General features: G+C 38.3%; 1 protein-coding gene across 2 annotated transcripts in view; it reads left to right on the forward strand.

Annotated features, from left to right (window-relative positions):
* Window positions 1-11,554, forward strand: part of Znf318 (zinc finger protein 318) — a 36,712-nt gene extending 25,158 nt beyond the window's left edge. The window contains exons 8-9 of one of the 2 annotated variants that reach the window (XM_027950456.2): window positions 8,943-9,096; window positions 9,379-11,554. In XM_027950456.2, coding sequence (XP_027806257.1) covers window positions 8,943-9,065 — 123 coding nt within the window. In that variant the 3' untranslated portion in view covers window positions 9,066-9,096; window positions 9,379-11,554. Of the gene's footprint in view, window positions 1-92; window positions 4,478-8,942; window positions 9,097-9,378 lie in introns of those variants that run through there. The other variant, XM_027950454.2, reaches the window with a different exon arrangement.
* Window positions 11,555-21,135: the final 9,581 nt, after the last annotated feature.

Genomic DNA, 21,135 nt, shown 5'->3' on the forward strand with positions numbered 1-21,135 from the left:
TTCTTCTAAGTGAATTGTAATAGTGGCAGGGCCAAAATTTTCTCTTTCATTATTTTGATCAGTTGTTGAGCCTTTTTCATTTATTTTTGCAGAAATATGTGGATGAAAACCCATTGTATGAAGAGCGGCGGAATCTGGACCGCCAAGCTGGATTGGCTGTGGTTCTAGAGACAGAACGGCGACGGCAAAATGAGCTAAAGCGCAAACTTAGTGAGAAACCAAAGGAAGAAAGGAAAGAAAAAAAGGCAAAAGTTGTGAAAGAAGCAAAGGAAGACGATAAGGTCTCTGTGGAATTAGAAGACCAGCTCCCTGAGGGTGGGAACTCCCCTGAAAAAGCTGAAAATAAAAAAAGTTCTAGCATCAAACTCCAGTTAAAAGAAGAGGTAAAGAAGGAATCACCAACATCATCGTCTTTTGGGAAGTTCAGTTGGAAGAAGCCAGAAAAAGAAGAAGAAAAAAGTTCAGTAGTAGCCTCAAGTATCCTTAAGGAAGAGATTATGGAAAGCAGTAAGGACAAAGAAGATGGCAAAGCTGAAGCTGGGAAGGCAAAACCCATCAAAATTAAGCTCTCTGGGAAAACTGTTGTTGCACATACCAGCCCCTGGATGCCTGTTGTGACAACTTCAACACAGACTAAGATCCGACCCAACCTGCCTATTCCATCCACGGTACTCCGCAAATCAGGTTCAGCTACAGTGAGCAAGCCTGCTCCACTTAATACCTTTCTGTCTATCAAGTCCTCTGGAACCACTGCTAAACCTCTGCCAGTAGTTAAAGAATCTTCAGCTGATCTCCTTTTGCCTCCAGACATTATCTCTAAAGCTTTTGGAGGAGAAGAGGTGATTCTAAAAGGATCTCCAGAGGAAAAAATGGTGCTGACTGAAAAGATTGAGCCATCTCATATACCTGAGCAAATGTTGCCACCTCCTCCACCTCCACCACCTCCACCACCACCACCTCCACCTCCCCCTCCCCCAGTTATACCTCATCCAGCTGCTTCATCTCCTGCCCAAGCAAATGCTGTCTTGGCTCCCTTAAAATCAAACTCATTTATATCTCAAACTCTAAGTCCTGGCTTTCTGGGTCCTAACATTTTGAACCCAGTGTTGCCTGTAGCCATTATAGCCTCAGCACAGCCAGCTGCCATTCCTTCTGATGAGACAGCTCCTGGGGTGAGTGAGAGTGACCAAGACCAGGCCCTATTCTCTGTGTTGGTACGTCCTCCACCACCCCTCTCAAGTGTGTTCAGTGAACAAGCCAAAAAATTGGAGAAACGAAATTCATGCTTAGCTACAGCCAATGCTAAGGACCTGTATGACATATTCTACAGTAGTGGTGGAAAGGGGACCCCTGAGACCAAGCTGAGTGGTGGTTCATTGACCAATGGGGAAAATAGCAACCTCTCTAAAACTGAAAGTTCAGATTCTACTTCTACGTCTGCTTTGAACAGCAGTGCCTCCCAAGAGGGTTTGGTCACTGCTTCTATTGTCAGCAACACTGAAAATCCCACTCTGGTGTCGGTAGGGAAGTGGTCAGTTGTAGAACAAGCAGACCCCAAAAACAGAGGTAATAGCTATGGCTTCTTACAGCCTCTGACAAGATTGTGCCAAAACAGGCCTTATGAAACTATTACCCCAAAGACAGATACTTTGGCCATGTGGACTTCTAGCTCATTCCAGAGTGACACTGATAGGGATGTATATCCAGAGTGGAAAATCAATCTTGACCTAGAAGAGCCAGGGCCACCTGAAATAGACCCAGCTCCTCAACTGTCGGATACACACTGCCATACCAAGACATCTCGGAAGTTGATAAAAATTCACCTCAGAGATTCTGGTAACAAAGATAAGGAAAGCCAGGAGTTTTACCAAACTGAAGATTGTGGAGAAGGTGTGATAGAGTCAAACAGTGAACTAAAAGGAAGGGTAGCAGTTGAAGAGGGAGCAAGTGCCAACATTGGGTCCCACAGCATAGAAGACTCTAATTTGAACCATGGGAGTAGCTATATCCAAGAGGGAGAAGTAGAGCAGCCCAATTTGCTACTGATTGACAAAGAGGCTGAACAGTCTAAGAAATTGATGACAGGACATGAAACTCTAAGTAAAGTAGTAATTGAAGTAAGTGCACAGACTCTGTCTTCCACAAAATCAAAAATAGATTCTTTTCCATCAGAAACTAGATCTTTACTCCAGAACCCACAAGATACACCTGGAAAAATTTCTGCCCCAGAATTGCTGCTTCAATCCCCTGTCAGGTCAAATATATATTTATCAGATAGTCACCAGGAGCAAGGAGTTTCAGCTGGTAGTGAAGAGTGGTTAGAAAATTCAGCTCCAGGTGCAGTTTCCAGAGCTTCTAGGTGCAGAAGCCTCAAACTCAAGAAAGAAAGATCAAAAGATTTTCAAGGTAAAATAATCTGTGATCTGCCTGTTTGGGATGAGAACAAGAAAACACCAGAGATGTGGGAGAGCCCCGAGAAACCAGAAGTGGAAGCTGTGGAGCTGCAGGATGTCCATCCAGAATTAACAGTGACAATAGAAAGCAACACCTTAGAAGACTTTGAAGCTAAGAATTTAAAAGTAGAGAAGCTTGCTGTCCTGGGAAATCTGGGGAATATGCATGTTGATTTCTGCAATTCTCGGGTAGACCCAGCACATAGATCCCCAACTGCCCTATCTCAGAAAATATGTGAAGAACATTCTGTATTACTTACAGGGTGTAATCCCTCTATCCCCAGTGACTTTGAACCAATCCCATCTTTTTCTGGGTTTCCATTAGATTCTCACAAAACCCTGGTGCTTAACTTTGAGACAGAAACTGAATATAATTCATCTAATCCCAGAAGTGGGAAGATCACTTCTAACATTTTGAAAACTGGTTTTCCTATAGAAAATGTTGACCATGGCTTGAGCCTAGAGGGAACACATCAGGCCCTTGATCTCTTGGCAGGAGGAATGTTGCCTGAGGAGGCAGAAGAAACTTCCCAATTACAGAAGCAAGAGTCACTCAGATTGGAATCAAAAACAATTAGTCCTGCAGGCCTTGGACCATCTCCTTGTCTTCCAGACCTTGTTGACTTTGTCACACGGACATCTGGAGTTGGAAAAGAGAAGATATGTTCTCCCCTCTCTGATCCCGATGACCCTCCTAAGCATAGATCCCTGGAGATGGGACCACTACAGCTAGAAATTCCGAAAGTATCCATCACAGAGGTAGCAGCTTCTCAAATAAATGAGGACAATGAGAGCCCTTTGAATTTGGCAAAAACTCCAACTTCGGCATCCCCTTCAAGGGAGCAGGTAGTTGGAGGCACTCAGGAAATGTCTGAACAAGAAACTGTAGTTGATGCCATCCAGGACCACACAGAATCCAGTGTTCATGACGAAGAATGAACCACCCAAGGCTGCTTATGGATGAATCAAATTGGCTTCTAGAAATCAGATGCCCACATGATCCAGGACTAATTGGCAATCTCATCTGGAACCTACACCAAGAGTCGGCATCTTACAGTAAATGTTTATGGGAGTTAAAAAATTTACCTCCTTTCCTTCCCTACCCCTTAAAATACTGGACAAATCAAGCATTAACATCTATACATACCTGTAAAAAAGTATTTTCTGTTAACTTTTGTTCTTTTTGGTCAAATTGTTTCTCCTACTTTGTCATTAAAGTCAAATGTCTATCCTGGCTCACCACATAGTGTGCTTTGATTGTATTTTGGCTTTGACACTGCCATTTCTGGAATGTGGGGGAGGAGGGAAACAAAGCTGACTTCTCCAAATGCTGTGTTGTATTCCCACCCAATATCTGGGCAGCTGATGAATCTCTGGGAGAAACACCAGAGTTTGCTGAAATGGAAAACTTCTACTGATGAAGGAAGAATTGTTCATCTCTTAGGCTTCCATTTCGATGGGCCTGCCTTATCATTGTTTGAAATGCAGCGTGAGTAGCCCTTTTGTTTACTGTCTACTTCCCTAATTGGCATGTCAATTCCCATGTTTCCCTTACTCTGTTGCCTTTGCTTGAGATGGTCCTGCTAACCCACAAACTTGTTTGGAAATGGCCACAGTAAACAGAAGAAAATCTGGCAGACTCACTTTGAAGATGACAAATCAACAATTGGGTAAGGCTTATTCATGGTTCAGTGCCAGGAACAGATGTTATTGGGGTTTGCTTGAAATGGCCTTTGCTTATTGTATTGTGATCCAGTAAATCTGTATTAAATTGTTTAGCAGCCATTTCTGTTCTGAAGAGGTAGAAGATCTGAAACTTGTCTTGGGATTGGAGTCATTCTCTGTTCTACAAAACTATGTATCCCTTTCTCTACCTCTCCCTTTCCCAAGTTATTTCCACCATAGTGTGATGTTTTGGGTTGTACATTTTGTTAAAAAGATTAAAGGATTTATGAGTTGGCTTGGACAAGTTTAATTTTATTTTTAATGTGTTAATTTCTTGGAATAAATATGCATTAATCTCATGTTTCTTTCTGGATTTTTGTTTTGAAATTGCACACATTTTAACTTCAAAGGAAAACCAGAATAGTAAACCCCGGCTGCCTTATTGTCTGATTCCCACCCCCAACCATTCTTTCCCCCTACTTGTCAGGGCTACTTCATGCTAGAATGTTAGGTTATATAGTATGTGATATTATGCTGCCCAAATTGGTAACGAGAGACAACCGTGATTTGGTATCTTCCTATTGTAAAGCTCGTTATGTACCCTGTGTTGCTTTCCCTGGGCTTTTCTGGGAAACTGAGCTCTCCTATGACAGGTACTTGTTTAGGATGTTCTTGGGAATTAGGTAGTTCAGTTCTCAGGTTATTTTTTTTTTTTTTTTTAAATTTCTGTCCCAGTTTCCTTCTCATATTCCTATGTTTAACAGTTTGTAATCTGGCTCAACAGTAGCTTAAGAGACTTCTCGCATCTATTTCTCTAATGAAATGTAGTATTAGTAATCTTTTTCTATCTTCAGAATTCTTTTTTCCCTATTTCCTTATGTAGAGGGCTGCAGAATTTCTAGATTGAGTTTTCAGAAGCAATTTAATTTTTCTAGAACCTAAGTATTATCAAGTTAGAAGTTATCCTGGCCTCTGTTCTTCATGTTGTGAAAAGGGCACATTTAGATAGCTAGATCCAGGCTGGGGATGTGGCTCAAGCGGTGGTGTGCTTGCCTGGCATGCGCGCGGCCCAGGTTCGATCCTCAGCACCACATAAAAACAAAGATGTTGTGTCCGCCGAAAACTAAAAAAAAAATATATATATATATTAAAATTCTCTCTCTCTCTCTCTCTAAAAAAAAAATAGATAGCTAGATCCTCAAATACGCCTCAGGTATTTGCCTTGCTGTGATTTTGGACAAGTTGCTTTACCTCACTGTGTCACAGGGTTAGTATGTGTGTATGTATGGTTTTCCTTTAAAATGATCATTATCCCAATCTCAACACCAAATGTTTTCAGGGTCTGACCATCCTGAGTAATATTTCTGAGCCCATTTTTTTTAGGCTGAAACCTAAGTTCAGTGTATTTTTCTGGCCTGGAAGCCACAGATTGACTCAAAAAGATGTCCTTCAGAAGAGCTTGAATTAAGGAAGCTTCAGAGAGATTTATAGAGGTTCTCTCTCCCTATTCTAGAAGGTTTTCTACAGGAATTTAGGGAATGTAAACATTTTAAATGCCAGTTTGTGTTGATTTTAGGCCTGTTCCTTTAGTAAGTTCCACCTCTTTCAGGGGTGAGACAGTGGGGTTAGGGAAAGAGTTGGGAGGTGTTAATCATACGCAGATCTTAACCTTACTCCTTCTCAGAAGGATTCAGAATCTTGTTCTCTATGTTAGGAGGGGAGACTTGTAGGAAGGGAAGAGAAGCGGAACTAGTTCTAATAACACTTGTCATCTCTGTGTAACTTTGGGATTTATACAAGTTATCAGGTTGGGCTTTTTCTAGAATGCTCACTTGAAAATTCTGGAAAAGGAATTAATTTTTGAGTTGAAGGAATGGCATTCTTTGTATCTACCCTGAACCAGCTGAGGGAGAGCTTTCAGAAATCTATAGACTGGGCAGGAAGAGTTGCTGGCTTCTTCCTCTTTGATCAGTGGAATCTTAGTTTTGAAGCTCATCTAGAGAAGACTTGAAAGTAGAGATCTAACCCTGGAACTGGCATCTAGAGGTAGGGCATATTTCTTTTCATTCACTACTATCATAGTACTAAAGAAAGCTTCAACTTAAGAGAGAAGACACCTGCAAGGAATGGGCCCTGATCTTTACGTGTGGCTTATGGTATCATATACCTGTTTTAAATTTCTACAAACATTAGGAATAATTCTTTTTAAAGATAGAGAGGAGAGAGAGAGAGAGAATTTTAATATTTATTTTTTTTTTTAGTTTTCGGCAGACACAACATCTTTGTTTGTATGTGGTGCTGAGGATCGAACCCGGGCGGCATGCATGCCAGGCGAGCGCGCTACTGCTTGAGCCACATCCCCAGCCCAGGAATAATTCTTATCTGATTCCCTCAACTGACAACAAATGATTAGCAATTATGTTTAAATGTGGGCAAACTCCTAATTTTACCTGAGTTAACTCATTAAAAATTCCCCTTGACTTTGTGAATGGAGACTTCCTGCTTTATAAACCATCTTTCTCTTATTCATGGCTGTTCTAGTAGGGCATATAATACTCTTTAGTTATCTTTCTGCTAATAATACTGCTGAGTAATATATCAAAAGTATTCCCACCTTACCCCATACGGCTTCATCTCTAAGATAATAAATTAAAAATTAGTTACAACTTTGGTAACTCAGCATACCAGAACATATATGTCAAACGGATTGCCAGATTCACAGAATGAGTAAGAATGGGGAGGAGGGGTTAGGGAGCTGGACATATAGCACATAGGCCTCCAATAGGCATAGGAAGTGTGTGTGTGTCTGTTTTTTAAAGTAGGGGAGGATTCAGAGAACAAATAGCCTATAACACAATTGAGGTGGTTTGTTTTTGTTTTGTTTTTTAAATATATTTCTAAATCTTGGTTGTCCTCACTTTAACAAAGCTTACCTACCAGGTCCAGAATGAGACTTTAAGCAGACTCTTCACTTATTAATAATTTCTGTGAGAAAATAGACACGCAGAAATAGTTCGGGATTGTGAGCACATTTCTTCTTTATTTAGAGTTTAATTTTGCAATAATGTTTATGTAATTTTTTAAGTAAGATTGTATATACAACAACAGTATCCATCAATAAGCTAAGCATTAAACTTACAATGAAATTCTTTTAAATAATCACCAATATTCCTAATTTCCCCTCAGCCCATATACAGTTTTGGAGAAAAAAAAAATCATAAACCTGTATGTTTATGTTGTAGCCCTTAACATGGTTGTAATTTTACAATATGTATTCCTTTGATTAATATATGGCCCCCAACTGCATTATAAATTCTCCAAAGCACAGGAAGTCATCTTTGCTTAGTAGTTTTTCATCATTGTATTCACAGTGCACAGTTGCCTGGCACACTGAGGGTGCTCAATAAAAATTCATTCAAAGAATCATTGTAATAGTAGCTTGTTTTTATTAACTGATTGTTAATATTTAGTATTTTACATGTGGGTTAAACTATTAATTGCTGGGTTCCTAGCCCTTCAGAAGCCAACTGTTTTGCTTTTGCCCTGAGTCTTTGCATACAAAACACCATCAATATCAATGAGTTCATGTCAATGATAGCAGTGGTCCCTTTATTTTTACAGCATTCTAGAATAGTAGTGCTACCAGGCTAGGAAGGGGGACACACTACTCCAGCATCTCTTGGGAGATAAAATAAGGATGGGGAGGAGGGTAAACTGACCTGAAAGTAAACAAACAAAAAAGAGTTTGAGGGTTCTAATTTTCATATGGCCCCCTTTATCCTTGCAACTAGATAAGTATGTTGAAGTTAGTTAAACCCTAAATCCCTCTGATTTAGCCAAAGGAATTATTTAGTATTTTGTGGTCCAACAGCTTCTTGACAGCTCATCAAAATTAAAACTGTCAATTTCATTTCTGGATGGAAACAACTAAAAAAGAATATCTTAGGAGCAATGCTTTTACTTTTTATTTCATATTTTCTGCTGTCAATCTTCTGATCATAAAAATACATTTTATATAAAATATTTTATGCACATAAAATGTACACATGCGTATACACATGTACATAAAAGATGTCATGTTTATGTCAGTAAGGGTTATCTGGTGCTATAGGATTTTAGGCCAGGTTTTTGGATTCCCACCCTGATTTTTAAATTTTTATTTCTATGTATTTAAATTAAAAACTTTTAAAGTTGTCTCTCTTTGTCTTCACTCCTCTCATCTGCTTTCCATTGTAACAAATAGATCCTACTGTTTTTCCTTCAAGACTTCCTAAAATTCTACTCCCGTCAATGCTGGGCAGCATATCTTCAAGAAACTCCTACCATTCTTCTCCCTCTCTTCCTCCTCCCCTTCCCTTCCCTCTACCTTTGTTGAGCTGATTGTGCATATCTGCTAATGGACAAGCACTGGGATCTTAAGTTACATAAATCAAGACACTTGTCTTCACAAAGCTTGTTTTAATGCCAGGTACATATATCATAGTCTCAATGCAAAAGAATGGAAGATAATGCACAGATAATGATGTAAAGCTTTACAGGCTTTTGTTACTTCCATTCTTGGGAGATCAGGCAAGAAAGGAGTTTTGTAGAAAATAAGGGAAATGAGTCTTTTTAAGGAAAGTGAATGAGCAGGTTGACAATACAGTTATATAATGGGAGAACAAAAGGTAGAGGAACAAAGAAATGACCATATTGAGGGATTTTCTTTCATCTTCTCTCTGATACTCTGCCCTGCTGAGTTTCCTTCCTATAGCCTACCTGTATAAGAATGATTATGATCACGTTGTTACTGACTCTAACCCACCTATCTTCCTTTCTTTTCAGGAACAATTCCAGAACTCTTCACATTTCCAAAAGGAAGGACTGCAGCAGATATTTCTGCTCCAGAGAATCAGGAATAGAAACCACAAAGACCATGGAAATGTTGAGCGCCCTTGTGGCCAGTAAGCAATCACCTCCAGGGTCTGACTTCCAGAAGGTGGGTATGGTATGGCTGCTTGGGGCAGGAATGGGTTATGGAGAAAGCGCTGTCATTTTAGCTATGGGGAAATAGTGAGTTGGGTGAACAAATATGTATATATCTGTGTCTTTGTATCAGTAGAGGAGGAACAGGAAAAGAATGGATATAGAGGGTATGTATTTTAGACTTGCTATTATGCACCCATTTAGCATTGAATAAACTATTAAACTTCCATTTAGCATTGAATAAACTATTTTTTTTGAGAGAGAATTTTAATATTTATTTTTTGGTTTTCGGCAGACACAACATCTTCGTTTGTATGTGGTGCTGAGGATCGAACCCGGGCCGCACGCATGCCAGGCGAGCGCGCTACCGCTTCAGTCACATCCCCAGCCCTGAATAAACTATTAAACTTCCATTTCATTTAGTGCTATAATATTTATGTTAAAACTATGGATTTAATGCCTTCCCATTCTTTCTAGGCCCTATGCCTCAATGTCTCTGGAAAGTAGAACATCTCTTATTTTGGTTCTACCCTCCCTTAATGGACAATTCAAGAATTAAGGTAAAATTGGATATGACCTTAGAGGAATAGGGTATAAATAAGCAAAGGAGATTCAAGGAAGGGGAACAATTACAGAGGAGATGTTTGAAAAAAGTCCTGGAATATCAGTTGTCTACCAGATTCCATACAGTCTTTTTTTTTAGATGTGTAGACCTTTATTTTATTCGTTTATTTAAATGTGGTGCTGAGAATTGAACCCAGTGCCTCACACATGCTAGGCAAGTGCTCTACCACTGAGCCACAGCCTCAGCCCCTCCATACAGTCTTATTACTTTTCCTACACACATTGAAATATCTGGGCCAGTCACATGGTGCACATGTGTAATCCCAGCAATTTGGGAGGCTAAGGCAGGATTGCAAATTCGAGGCCAGCCTTGGCAGGTGAGACCCTGTCTCAAAAATAAGTAAATAAACAAATGAATAAATAAAGTGCTAGAGATATAGCTCAGTGGTAGACCACCCCTGTTTTCATCCCCAATACTGAAAAAACAAACATCTGGTACACAGGAACAGGCAAGCATCATTCCAAAATACCAGGGAAACTTCTTACTCTCTATCTAAAATGATGGACATTTTTTTACTCCCTTTTTGTGTTTGGAACTGTGGGCTCAACGACACAGTGGAAAAGAGAACCAGAATTCAGTATGACTTAATTGAATTTTAACTCCTTTAAACTCAGATTCATTTCATTTAAATCTAAGCTGCCCCAATTACAGATTTACCCAGAAAATTCTTAGTTTTGTTCCTGATTTGCAAATCCAATCACTTTTAGGGTCCTAGAGATCTAGTTTACTGCCTAAATCTATGTTCTTGGTAACTTGACACTACAGCTATTTAAAACAACCAAACATACATACAATGTATAACCAAAATCATCAGTAGAATAAAAAGGAAAGGGTAAAAAGTATCTCAGGAGCTCTTGGTACTGAGATTTTTATTAGTTAAGGACTACTCATTCCTAAGGCATGACCCTGTAGATGAAGCAATGGAAAGCAGCCTGGTGCCAGGGCTGCCAACGCTTTGTCACCACCACTTTCTCTCCCTTGTTCCAGCCCAAGATCTGTTTCTCACCGTCTATCATATACCTCTTCCCAGGAACAATCAAGAGTGTTGGGCACAAGCTTTCATTCCACGCTCTACTCCAGCCCCTATTTTTCTACTTATATCTCAATTCTCTAGTAGTATCTAAAGTCTATATCTAAAGTATACTGATCTGGGGAGTGGGTGGGGGGAAGAAAACATTTTTTTAGTAGTGTTTTCCTCTTTGGACTTCCTTGATATGCAGGAGTTCACGTGTATTATGAATGATGAAGTATTTTAAGATTTTTATTGAAATATATTCATATAACATTAAATTTTACATAACATAAAATCCACCATCTTAAAGTGTATGATTCTTTGATTTGTACAATGGTTGTACAACCATCATCACTAATTCAGGAACATTTCCATCACCCCCCCTCCCCCACCAAAAAAAAAACATGTATCCATCAGCAGTATGCTCTGTACTCTAAAGCTATTCCCAAGACAGGTAATCAATAATCTGCTTCTGTCTCTGGATTTACCTATTCTGAACATTTATATAAATGGAGTCATACTATATGTGGTCTCTTGTGTTTAGCTTTCACTTAGCATAAGGTTCTCAAAGTTTACCCTTGTGAACTCCATTATATTTTATGCCTGAAAATATTCCATTGTAGGGATATGTCATGTTTTGTTTGTACATTAGTTGATAGATACTTGAGTTATTCCCATTTTGGGAATATTGTGAAAAATGCTGCTTATGTCCATATACAAATTTTTATGTGGACATGTCTTGTGGGTATATACCTGGGAATAGAATTGCTGGGACCTGTAACTTAAAAAAATAAACATTTATATTAAAGTATAATGTTTATATTTTAAAAAGCACACATGACAGTTGTCAAGTTCAATAATTTTCATAAGTAAACATACCTGGGTAACCAACACCAATCAAAAAATAGAAAATAAGCCAGGCATGGTAGCACATGCATGTAATCCCAGTGGCTCAGGAGGCTGAGGCAGGAGGATTTCAAGTTGAAGCAAGCCTCAGCAATTTAGCAAAGCTTTAAGTAATTTAGCAAGATACTGTCTCAGAATAAGAAATTTTAAAAAGGGCTAGGGATGTGGCTCCAGTGGTTAAACACTCCTGGGTTCAATCCCTGGTACCCCCCCGCCCAAAAAAAAGTATGTGGACTGGGGTTGTAACTCAGTGGTAGAGCACTTGTCTAGCATGTGTAAGGCACTGGGTTCTATCCTTGACACCACATAAAAATAAAAGTATTTTGTATCTATAACTAAAAAAAAAAAAAAAGTGTGAGCTGGGTGTGGTAATGCATAACTGTAATCCCATCGACTCCAGAGGCTGAGGCAGGAGGATCACAAATTCAAGGAGGCCAACCTGGGCAATTTAGCAAAACCCTGTCTCAAAAAATAAAACTGGTTGGGGAATATATCAGTGGTAGAGCACACCTGGTTTAATCCTTAGTAGCACAAATGCACATACATACACATTAACACACACAAAGAATATGAGTGAGGAATGGTGGTGCATGCCTATAATCCCAGCAATGCAGGAGGCTGGGGTGAGAGGATTGCAAGTTTGAGGTCAGCCTGGGCAATTAAAAAGACCCTGTCCCCCAAAATAGAAAGGACTGGGGATGTAACTCAGTGAAGAAAAACCCAGGTTCAATTCCCAAACCAACACACACACACACACACAAAAAAAAAAAAAAAAAAAGAGAGAGAGAGAAAGAGGAAGAAAATGATCAAAACCCCTGAATCCCATCTCAACTATTTCCAGTCACTTCTTGTCCAAATTGTAATCACTATTACTGCTATCACAGGTGTATTTTTTTTTTTTTGCCTTCGCTAAAAAAGTTATTTTATTATAAGGAAAAGACACAGCAAAACAAAGCTAGAAGGTGGTAGGGGTGAAAGATACGGAAAAATGTAATCATCAAATAATCTGCCCAAACTTGGATACCTGCCTGTTGATTTGGCTCTTAACCTCATCTGCCTTTCCTGATTCAAAGAATCTTGCACCTAGCAGAGCTGGGCCAGGAGCCCCATTTCCCAATCTCTCCCCTTCCTGGGAGTTTGGGAGAGGTTGTATACTTCTCAGATTTCAAGACACACAAAGTAGTATGGAGAAGGGGAAGGCATTATAGCCCTTTGTTTCAGTGCCTTCTCTGTGCCTGTGGAGCTGTTCTTAGCCCCATCCCTTGGTATTTGTTGATGCCAAAGGCACAAACCCCATGGAACTGGGTTTACTTAGGCAGCAGTACACTGAGCAGTGAGGTAGTGTTGATGAAGAAGTGAGCAACATCATATTTGGTGTAGAAGCTGGCTAGGAGATAGAGTATAATAGGAGAGATGCTAAGGAATTTGTGGGAAGACTGGAGCCCTAGTCCATCTGCTCCCAATGTCAGTTGTCAAGCTTTTCCTTGATCAGGGGTCTCAAAGGGTGTCCCTTTAACTGTATGTAAGAAGACATACATTGCCTGCCAGCTTTGGGAGCACATCCGTCTAGGGGCGCAGCATTGGTTCCTCCACCTGTGGTCTCCAGGTAGTAGCTGCCTCCCAGGTGTGTTTTTAATCAAAGTACAATTCATATCATAAAATTTGTGACATTTTCATCATTACAAAATAAAATCCTGTATACTTTAGGCAGATAGTCCATGTTCCCACTTCCCTGCAGCCCCTAGCAGTCACTAATCTATCTCTGTGGATTTATCTATACTGGATATTTCCTACAAGTGAAATCGTAATAATACGTGGCCTTGTGTCAGTGTTTTTTTCACTTTAGCATTAATGTTTTTAAGATTCATCCAGATTGTAGCATGTAGAAGTGTTTCATTATTTTTATGGCTGAATAATATTCTGTTGTTTGATATACTGTAATTTGTTTATCCATCCATTTGTTGGTAGGCATTTAAAAAACATTTTTATAGTTGTAGATAGACACAATACCTTTATTTTGTTTATTTATTTATTTTATGTGGTACTGAGGATCAAACTCAGTGCCTTACATGTGCTAGGCAAGCGCTCTACCACTGAGTCACAACTCCAGCCCTGTTAGTGGACATTTGAATGTATCCACATTTTGGTTGTTGTGAATTATGCTGCTGTGAACATTTATGCATAAATATCTATTCAATTCTTTTCAGCATATACCTAAAAGGGGAATTTCTAGATATATGGTTATTCTGTTATTTTTTTGTGTTTAAGGGATGGAACCCAGGGCTTCATACATGCTAAGTAAGAGTTCTACCACTGAGCTACACCCCCAGACCTATTGTTTAACTATTTGAGGAACTGACAAATAATTTTTCACAACACCAGAACCATTTTACATTCCTGCCAGCTGTGTTCAATGGTTTCAGTTTTTCCATAACACTTGCTATTTTTCTTCCTAAAATATAGCTGTTCTAGTATCTCATTTGTGATTTTGATTTGCATTTCCCTAATGCCTAATGATATTGAGCATTGTTTAATGTGACTTTGGCCCATTTGTTTACCTTCTTTGGAAAAATATGTTTGGCTTTTTTTTTAAATATTTTTTACTTGTAGATGCACACAATATATTTATTTTTTTTAAAGGAAGGAATTTTTAAAAAATATCTTTATTCTATTTATTCATTTGTATGTGGTGCTGAGGATCAAACCCAGGGCCTCACATGTGCTAGTCAAGCACTCTACTGCTGAGCTATCGCCCCAGCCGCATATTTTTATTTATTTTTATGTTGTGCTGAGAATTGAACCCAGTGCCTCACACGTGCAAGTTGGGCGCTCTACCACTGAGCTACAGCCCCAGCCCTGTGTTTGGCTTTTGCCCATTTTTTAAATTGGGTTGTTTTTTTGTTGCAGAATTGTAAAAATTATTTACATATTTTAGGTACTAGATCTTTATCAGATGATTTATAGCTATCTTTAGGTTGTCTTTTTGCTTTCTTAATAATATCTATTGATATACGAAAGTTTTAAATTTTGATGTAGTCTTATTTATTTATTTATAGCTCATGGTTTTGGTGTCATAATCTAAGAATCCATTGCAAAATGCAAGTTTATGAAGATTGACATTCCTGTTTTTTGTTTTTTTTTCTTTTGAGATGGTCTCGCCAAATTCTCCAGGCCAGCCTCAAACTCATGATCCTCTTACCTCAACCTTCTAAGTAACTGGGATTACAGATGTGCAGTACCACACCCTTCTTCCTATGTTTTCTTCCAAGAGTTTTATGGCTTTACTTTTTTTTTAGATTGTTGATTTAGTCTGAGTTAATATATATGAGAGGTAGAACTCTAGCTGCTTGTGCTGCTTTTTTTTTTTTTTGGTACCAGGGATTGAACTCAAAGGCACTTAACCACTTAGGCACATACCCAGCCTTTCTTATTTTTTATTTGACACAGGGTCTCACTAAACTGTTGAGTCTGGCCTCAAACTTGGATTCTTCCTGTTTCAGCCTCCCGAGTTGTTGGGATTACAGGATGTACCACTGCACCAGGATAGCTTCATTCTTTTGCATGTGAACATCTCAACACCATTTACTGAAGAAACTGTCTTCTTCTTTGAATGGTCATAGCACCCTTGTTGAAAATCAATTGGCTACAGATACATGGAGTTTTTCCTGGACTTCCCATTCTGTTCCATTAGTTTATGTCTGTCCTAATGCCAGTACCACACTGTTTTGATCACTGTAGCTTTGTAGTAAGTTTTGACATTGAGAAGTTTAAGTCACCAACTTTCTTCTTTAAGATTATTTTGTCTATTTGGGTCAACTGCAATTTAATGCAAATTTAACATTTGGCTTTTCCATTTCTGCAAAACAGGCTTGGAATTTGGTAGGGACTGCATTGAATCTGTAATTTGCTTTGGATAATACTGCCATCTTAACAATATTAAGTCCTCTAACCCATGAATATTAATGCCTTTCTATTTATTTAGGTCTTATTGAATTACTTTTAGTAGTGTTTTGGGGCTGGGGATGTTATTTAGTGGTAGAGTACTTATCTAACATATATGAGGCCCTGGGTTCAACCTCCAGCACTGCAAAAAAAAAAAAAAAAAAAAAAAAATCAGCATTTTATAGTTTTTGTGTATATCTTTCACCTCCATGGTTAAATTTAGTCCTAGGTATTTTATTATTTTGTATGCTATTTTAGTGTAATTGTTTTCTGATTTTCTCTCAAATTACTCATTGAAGGTGTATAGAAACACAACTAATTTTCATGTTTTAATCTTTGCTGAATTCATTTATTTGTTCTAATAGGGGTTTTTTGGTTTTGTTTTGCTTTGGTACCAGGGGTTGAACCTACTGGTGCTTTATCACTGAGCTACATTCCCAGACCTTTTTATTTATGTATTATTTTGAGACAGGGTCTTACTATATTGCATAGGACTTCACTAAATTACTGAGGCTGGTCTTGGACTTGTGATCTTTCTGCCTTATCTCTTGTGTTGGGATTATAGGCCAGTAACTGGATCTGGCTTTGTTCTAGTAGTTTTTTTAATGGTTTATTTGGGAAATTTTAATGATTGATTGATTGGCACTAGGGATTTAACTCAGTGGTGCTTTTACCACTGAGTCATTTCCCCTTTCCTATTTTATTTATTTAATTATTTATTTACTTACTTACTTATTTATTTTTGAGACAGGGTCTCACTAAGTTGCTGAGGTTGGCCTCGAACTTGTGATTCTCCTGTCTCAGCCTCTCAAGTCACTGGGATTATAGGCATGCACCACCATGCCCAATTCCTTAGGAAATTTTAAACACATAGGATCATGTCATCAGAGAATAGGTATAGTTTCACTTCTTCCTTTCCAGTTTTGATATATTTCTTTTTCTTGCTTAATTGCTGTTCTTAAAACTTTCAGTACAATATTGAATAGGATTGGTGAAGGTAACGTGCTTGTCTTGTTTCTAATCTGAGAAAGAAAATCCTTTTTTTGTTTGTTTGTTTGGTTTTCTTTGTACTAGGGATCGAATCTAGGGTCTTGCGCATGCAAAGCAAGCATGAGCTACCACTGAGCTATACCCCCCAGTCCTTTTCTGATTTTGAGATAGGGTCTTGATAAGTTGCCCAGGCTGACCTCCAACTTGCAATCCTCCTGCCTCAGCCTCCAAGTAGCTGGGATTTATAGTCCTGCTCCATCACACCCAGCCAGAAAAAAAAAATTGTTTTTTCCTACTGAAAACTATGTTAGCAGGTTTTTCAAAAATGTTTGATACCATGTTGATGGCTTTCCCTTTTATTCCTAGTCTCTTGAGAATTTATGAAAAAGTATTTTATTTTGTCAAATATTTTTTATTTGTCAATTGAGGTGATCATATGTGTGTGTTTGCTTTTTCTTTCATAATGTTAATGTGGTGAATAGTATTACACTAATTGGTTTTTCCTGTGTTGGACTACTACTCTTAGATTCTGGGGATAAATCCTACTTGTGTATAACCCTTTTAATATGCTATTGGATTCAGTTTGCTATTATTTTATTGAGGATTTTTGCATCAGAAGAAATATTGGTCAGGCTGGGGCTGTAGCTCAGTGGCAGAGTGCTTGCCTAGCATGCGTGAGGCAAGGCACTGGTTTGATCCTCAGCACCACCTACAAATAAACAAATAAAATAAAGGCATTTTGTCTATCTACAACTAACAAAAAAAAAAAAAAAAGAAAGAAAGAAAGAAATTTTGGTTTATAGTTGTTGTTTTTTTTTTCCCCCTGTGGTGTTTTTGTCTACCTTTGGTATGAAGGTAATGTTCATCTTATAGATGATTTAGAAGTGTTCCCACTTCTGTTTTGGAAGCATTTGAGTACTCAATGTTAATTCTTCTTTAAATGTTTAGTAGAATTCACCAGTGAAACCAGCTAGTACTAGACTTTTTCAGGGGAATTTTCAATTATTGATTCAATCTCTTTACTTGTTATAGGTCTATTCAGATTTTCTATAGCTTTTTTTTTTTTTTAAATCAGGGATTTAACCACAGAGCCACATCCCCAGCCCCTCACACACACCTTTTTGTAGTTTTAGATGGACAGAATGTCTTTATTTATACGTATGTGGTGCTAAGCATCAAACCTAGTGCCTTGCACATGCTAGGGAAGCGCTCTGCCACTGAGCTACAACCTCAGCTCTCCCCAGCCCATTTTTGTATTTTATTAGAGACATGGTCTTGCTGTGTTGTTTAGGGCCTCACTAAGTTGCTGAGAATGTCTTTGAACTTGCAATCCTACTGTCTCAGCCTCTAAGCCGCTGGGATGACAGGTATGCTCCACTGCACCCAGCTCTCCTTATTCTTGAATCTGCTTTTTAAATTTTTGTGTTTCTAGGAATTTGTTCATTTCATCTAGATCTTTCAAATTTGTTGGGATAAATTTTTAATATTCTCTTATAATCTTTTTTATTTCCTGATGGTTGGTAATAATGTCCTCACTTTTTTCTTTTTGTTGTTGTTTCTGCTAGGCAAGTGCTATACTCCTGAGTCCTTTTCATTTTTTTATTTTGAAACAGTTGTTTTTATTTTGAAAAAAAAATTTTTTTTTTTTATTTTGCCTGGCCTTACCTCAAAATTGCTATCCTCCTGCCTCAGCCTCCCAAGTAACTGAGTCATGTGCCCAGTACCCACATTTTCATTTCTGATTTTAATTTTGTTTGCATATTCTCTCTTTTTCTTAGTCCAGCTAAAGGTTTGTTCATTTGGTGGATCTTTTCAAATGAAAAACCAATTATTGGTCATTAACTTTCTCTAATGTTTTTCTGTTCTCTATGAAAAATTTCATTCTTTTACTATTTTGTTTCCCCTTTAAATTTTTATTTAGTTTGCTCTTTTTCCAGTTTCTTGAGATGTAAAGTTAGATTATTATTTGAGATCTTTATTCTTTTGTAAAGTTAAATGTTTGCAAGTATAATTTCCCTCTTGTACAGTTTTAGTGCATCCCATAAGTTTTGAAATGTGGTTTTGTAAAGGCTGTACCTCTTACTCCTGTTGCATTGAGGATTTGATTTCAACATGTGAATTTATTGGGGAGAGGGACGCAAACAAACATTTAGATCCTAGCAGCTGGTGAAATTAGTTCATTTTTACATTTAAAATGATTACTGATAAGAAAAGGCTTCCACCTGGCATCATGGCACAGCCTGTAATCCCAGTGACTCGGGAAGCTGAGGAAGGAGGATTGTGAGTTCAAAACCAACCTTAGCAAAAGCGAGGTGTTAAGCAATTCAGCGAGACCCTATCTCTAAATAAAATACAAAATGAGGCTGGGGATGTAGCTCAGTGGTCAAGTGCCCTTGAGTTCAATCTCCGCTACCAAAAAAAAAAAAAAACCAACTAGATTTCCACAATTTTGTTTGTTTTCTATATGTTGTCTTTTTTTTTGTTACTCATTTTTCCTTCCATACTGCTTTTTTTGTTTGTTTCTATAAGATTATCTTGAAAATTGTACGTACAAGAAAATATTTGGACTGGGGTTGTGGCTCAATGGTAGAGTGCTCGCCTAGCATGCATGAGGCACTGGGTTCGATCCTCAGAACCACATAAAAATGAAACACTGATATTGTGTGTCCACCTACAACTAAAAAATAAATATTTTTTTTAAAAAAGAAAATATATATGTAAATCTATCTATAGTATCAGAACTTTACACAACACTACAATTTTTGTATACAAGAAGAAATATCTATGTGTATAAGTGTGCATGTTGTATTAATCAGAACCCTTTTGGTTGTGAATATCAGAAACCCGACCTCAACAAGCTTAAGAAAACAAAGGATAAGGGCTGGGGTGATGGCTCAATGGTAGAGCACTTGCCTAGCATGTGTAAGGCACTGGGTTAGCTTCTCAGCACCTCATAAGTAAAATAAAGGTCCATTGACAACTAAAGAAAGAAAGAAAGAAAACAAAGGATGAGGGATAGTTTATGGCTTAATAACTAGGAAACCAAATCTGAGCTAGATCCAAGAGGTGAAAGATGTCATCAGGAATCTCTCTTCCCTAGTCCCTCAGTTCTGCTTGGCTAAGGAGGTCTCTCCACTTAGAAGTGAAGTAATCCCTGCAGTCTCAAGATGCCATAGTCCAGCTGGGCACAGTGCTACACATCTGTAATCCCAGTGGCTCAAGGGGCCGAGACAGGAGGATTGGGAGTTCAAAGCCAGCCTCAGCAACTTGGACTCTAAGCAACTTGGCAAGACCCTGTCTCTAAATGAAATTAAAAAAAAAAAAAAAACAGGGCTGAGGATGTGACTCAGTGGTTAAGTGCCCCTGGGTTCAATCCCTAGTACAAAAAAAAAAAAAAAAAGCCATAATTCTTAAAGGTTTTTATCTAGAAAATAAAAGTGTATCTTTCCTTATAATACAAGAAAGTCTGGTATTATAAGTACCTGTTGTCAGGTGAATAGAATACTTAGACCATGCCATGCCATGAGGTCACCAAAAGAAGGAAGGGTCTTCCCTAATGAATCAACTGGACTAAGTTGAATTAATGTGGAGTCGGGGGAGAGATGAAGTTTTCTGATGGAAATGCTTCCAAGTAGAAAATTTAAATTGTGAAGATTCAGTGTAGACTTTTTGTTTGTAGACTTTTTTGGTGTGTGTATGTGTGGGGAGGTTACTGGGGATTGAACTGAGGGGTCCTTTACTACTAAGCTACATCCCCAGCCCTTTTTTATTTTGAGATGAGGCCTCACTCTCAGTTGCCCAAGCAGGCCTCAAACTTGTGATCCCCCTGCTGTAGTTTCCTAAGTCGCTGGGATTACAGACATACAAACCACTCTCAGCTGTTTATATTCTTTCTTTAAAAAAAAAAAAAAATATATATATATATATATATATATATATATATTTTTTTTTTTAGTTGTAGGTGGACACAATACTTTTATTTTATTTTTATGTGGTGCTGAGGATCAAACCTAGTGCCTCACACATGCTAGGTAAGCACTCTACCTCTGAACCACAACCCCAGCCCCTGTATTTTTTCTTTTTGAGATTTTTTTTTTTTTTATCAAGAGTTGAGTTTTATGTTCTTGTCTCTACTGAGATGCTGCCTTTTGTAGGGATGCTTGGCAGAAGAATGGGGATTACAAGTAAGGATCTCACAGTCCTGCATGTTCCAAAAACTAGGAGAAGAGAAAAAGTCCAATTATTTGCATTTGGGAAGAGGCTAGAATTCTTGATTCTGTGACCTTTAGCTTCACAGAGGAAATGAAAGACTTCTCTATAAAAGACAAGACATTTAGGTCTGGGGCTTGGGCTTAGCGGTAGTGCACTTGCCTGGCATGTATGAGGCACTGGGTTCAGTTCTCAGCACTGCATATAAATAAATAAAACAAAGGTCTAGCAACAACTAAAAAAAAAAAAAAAAGATAAGACATTTTCCAGACATTTGTGGTGGTACATCTCTGTATTCACAGCTACTCAGGAGACAGAGACAGGAAGATTACATGTTCAGGACCAGGCTGGGCAACTTAACGAGACCC

This window comes from Marmota flaviventris, chromosome 6 (assembly GCF_047511675.1).
Source record: "Marmota flaviventris isolate mMarFla1 chromosome 6, mMarFla1.hap1, whole genome shotgun sequence".
In the NCBI taxonomy this organism is placed as follows: Eukaryota; Metazoa; Chordata; class Mammalia; order Rodentia; family Sciuridae; genus Marmota; species Marmota flaviventris.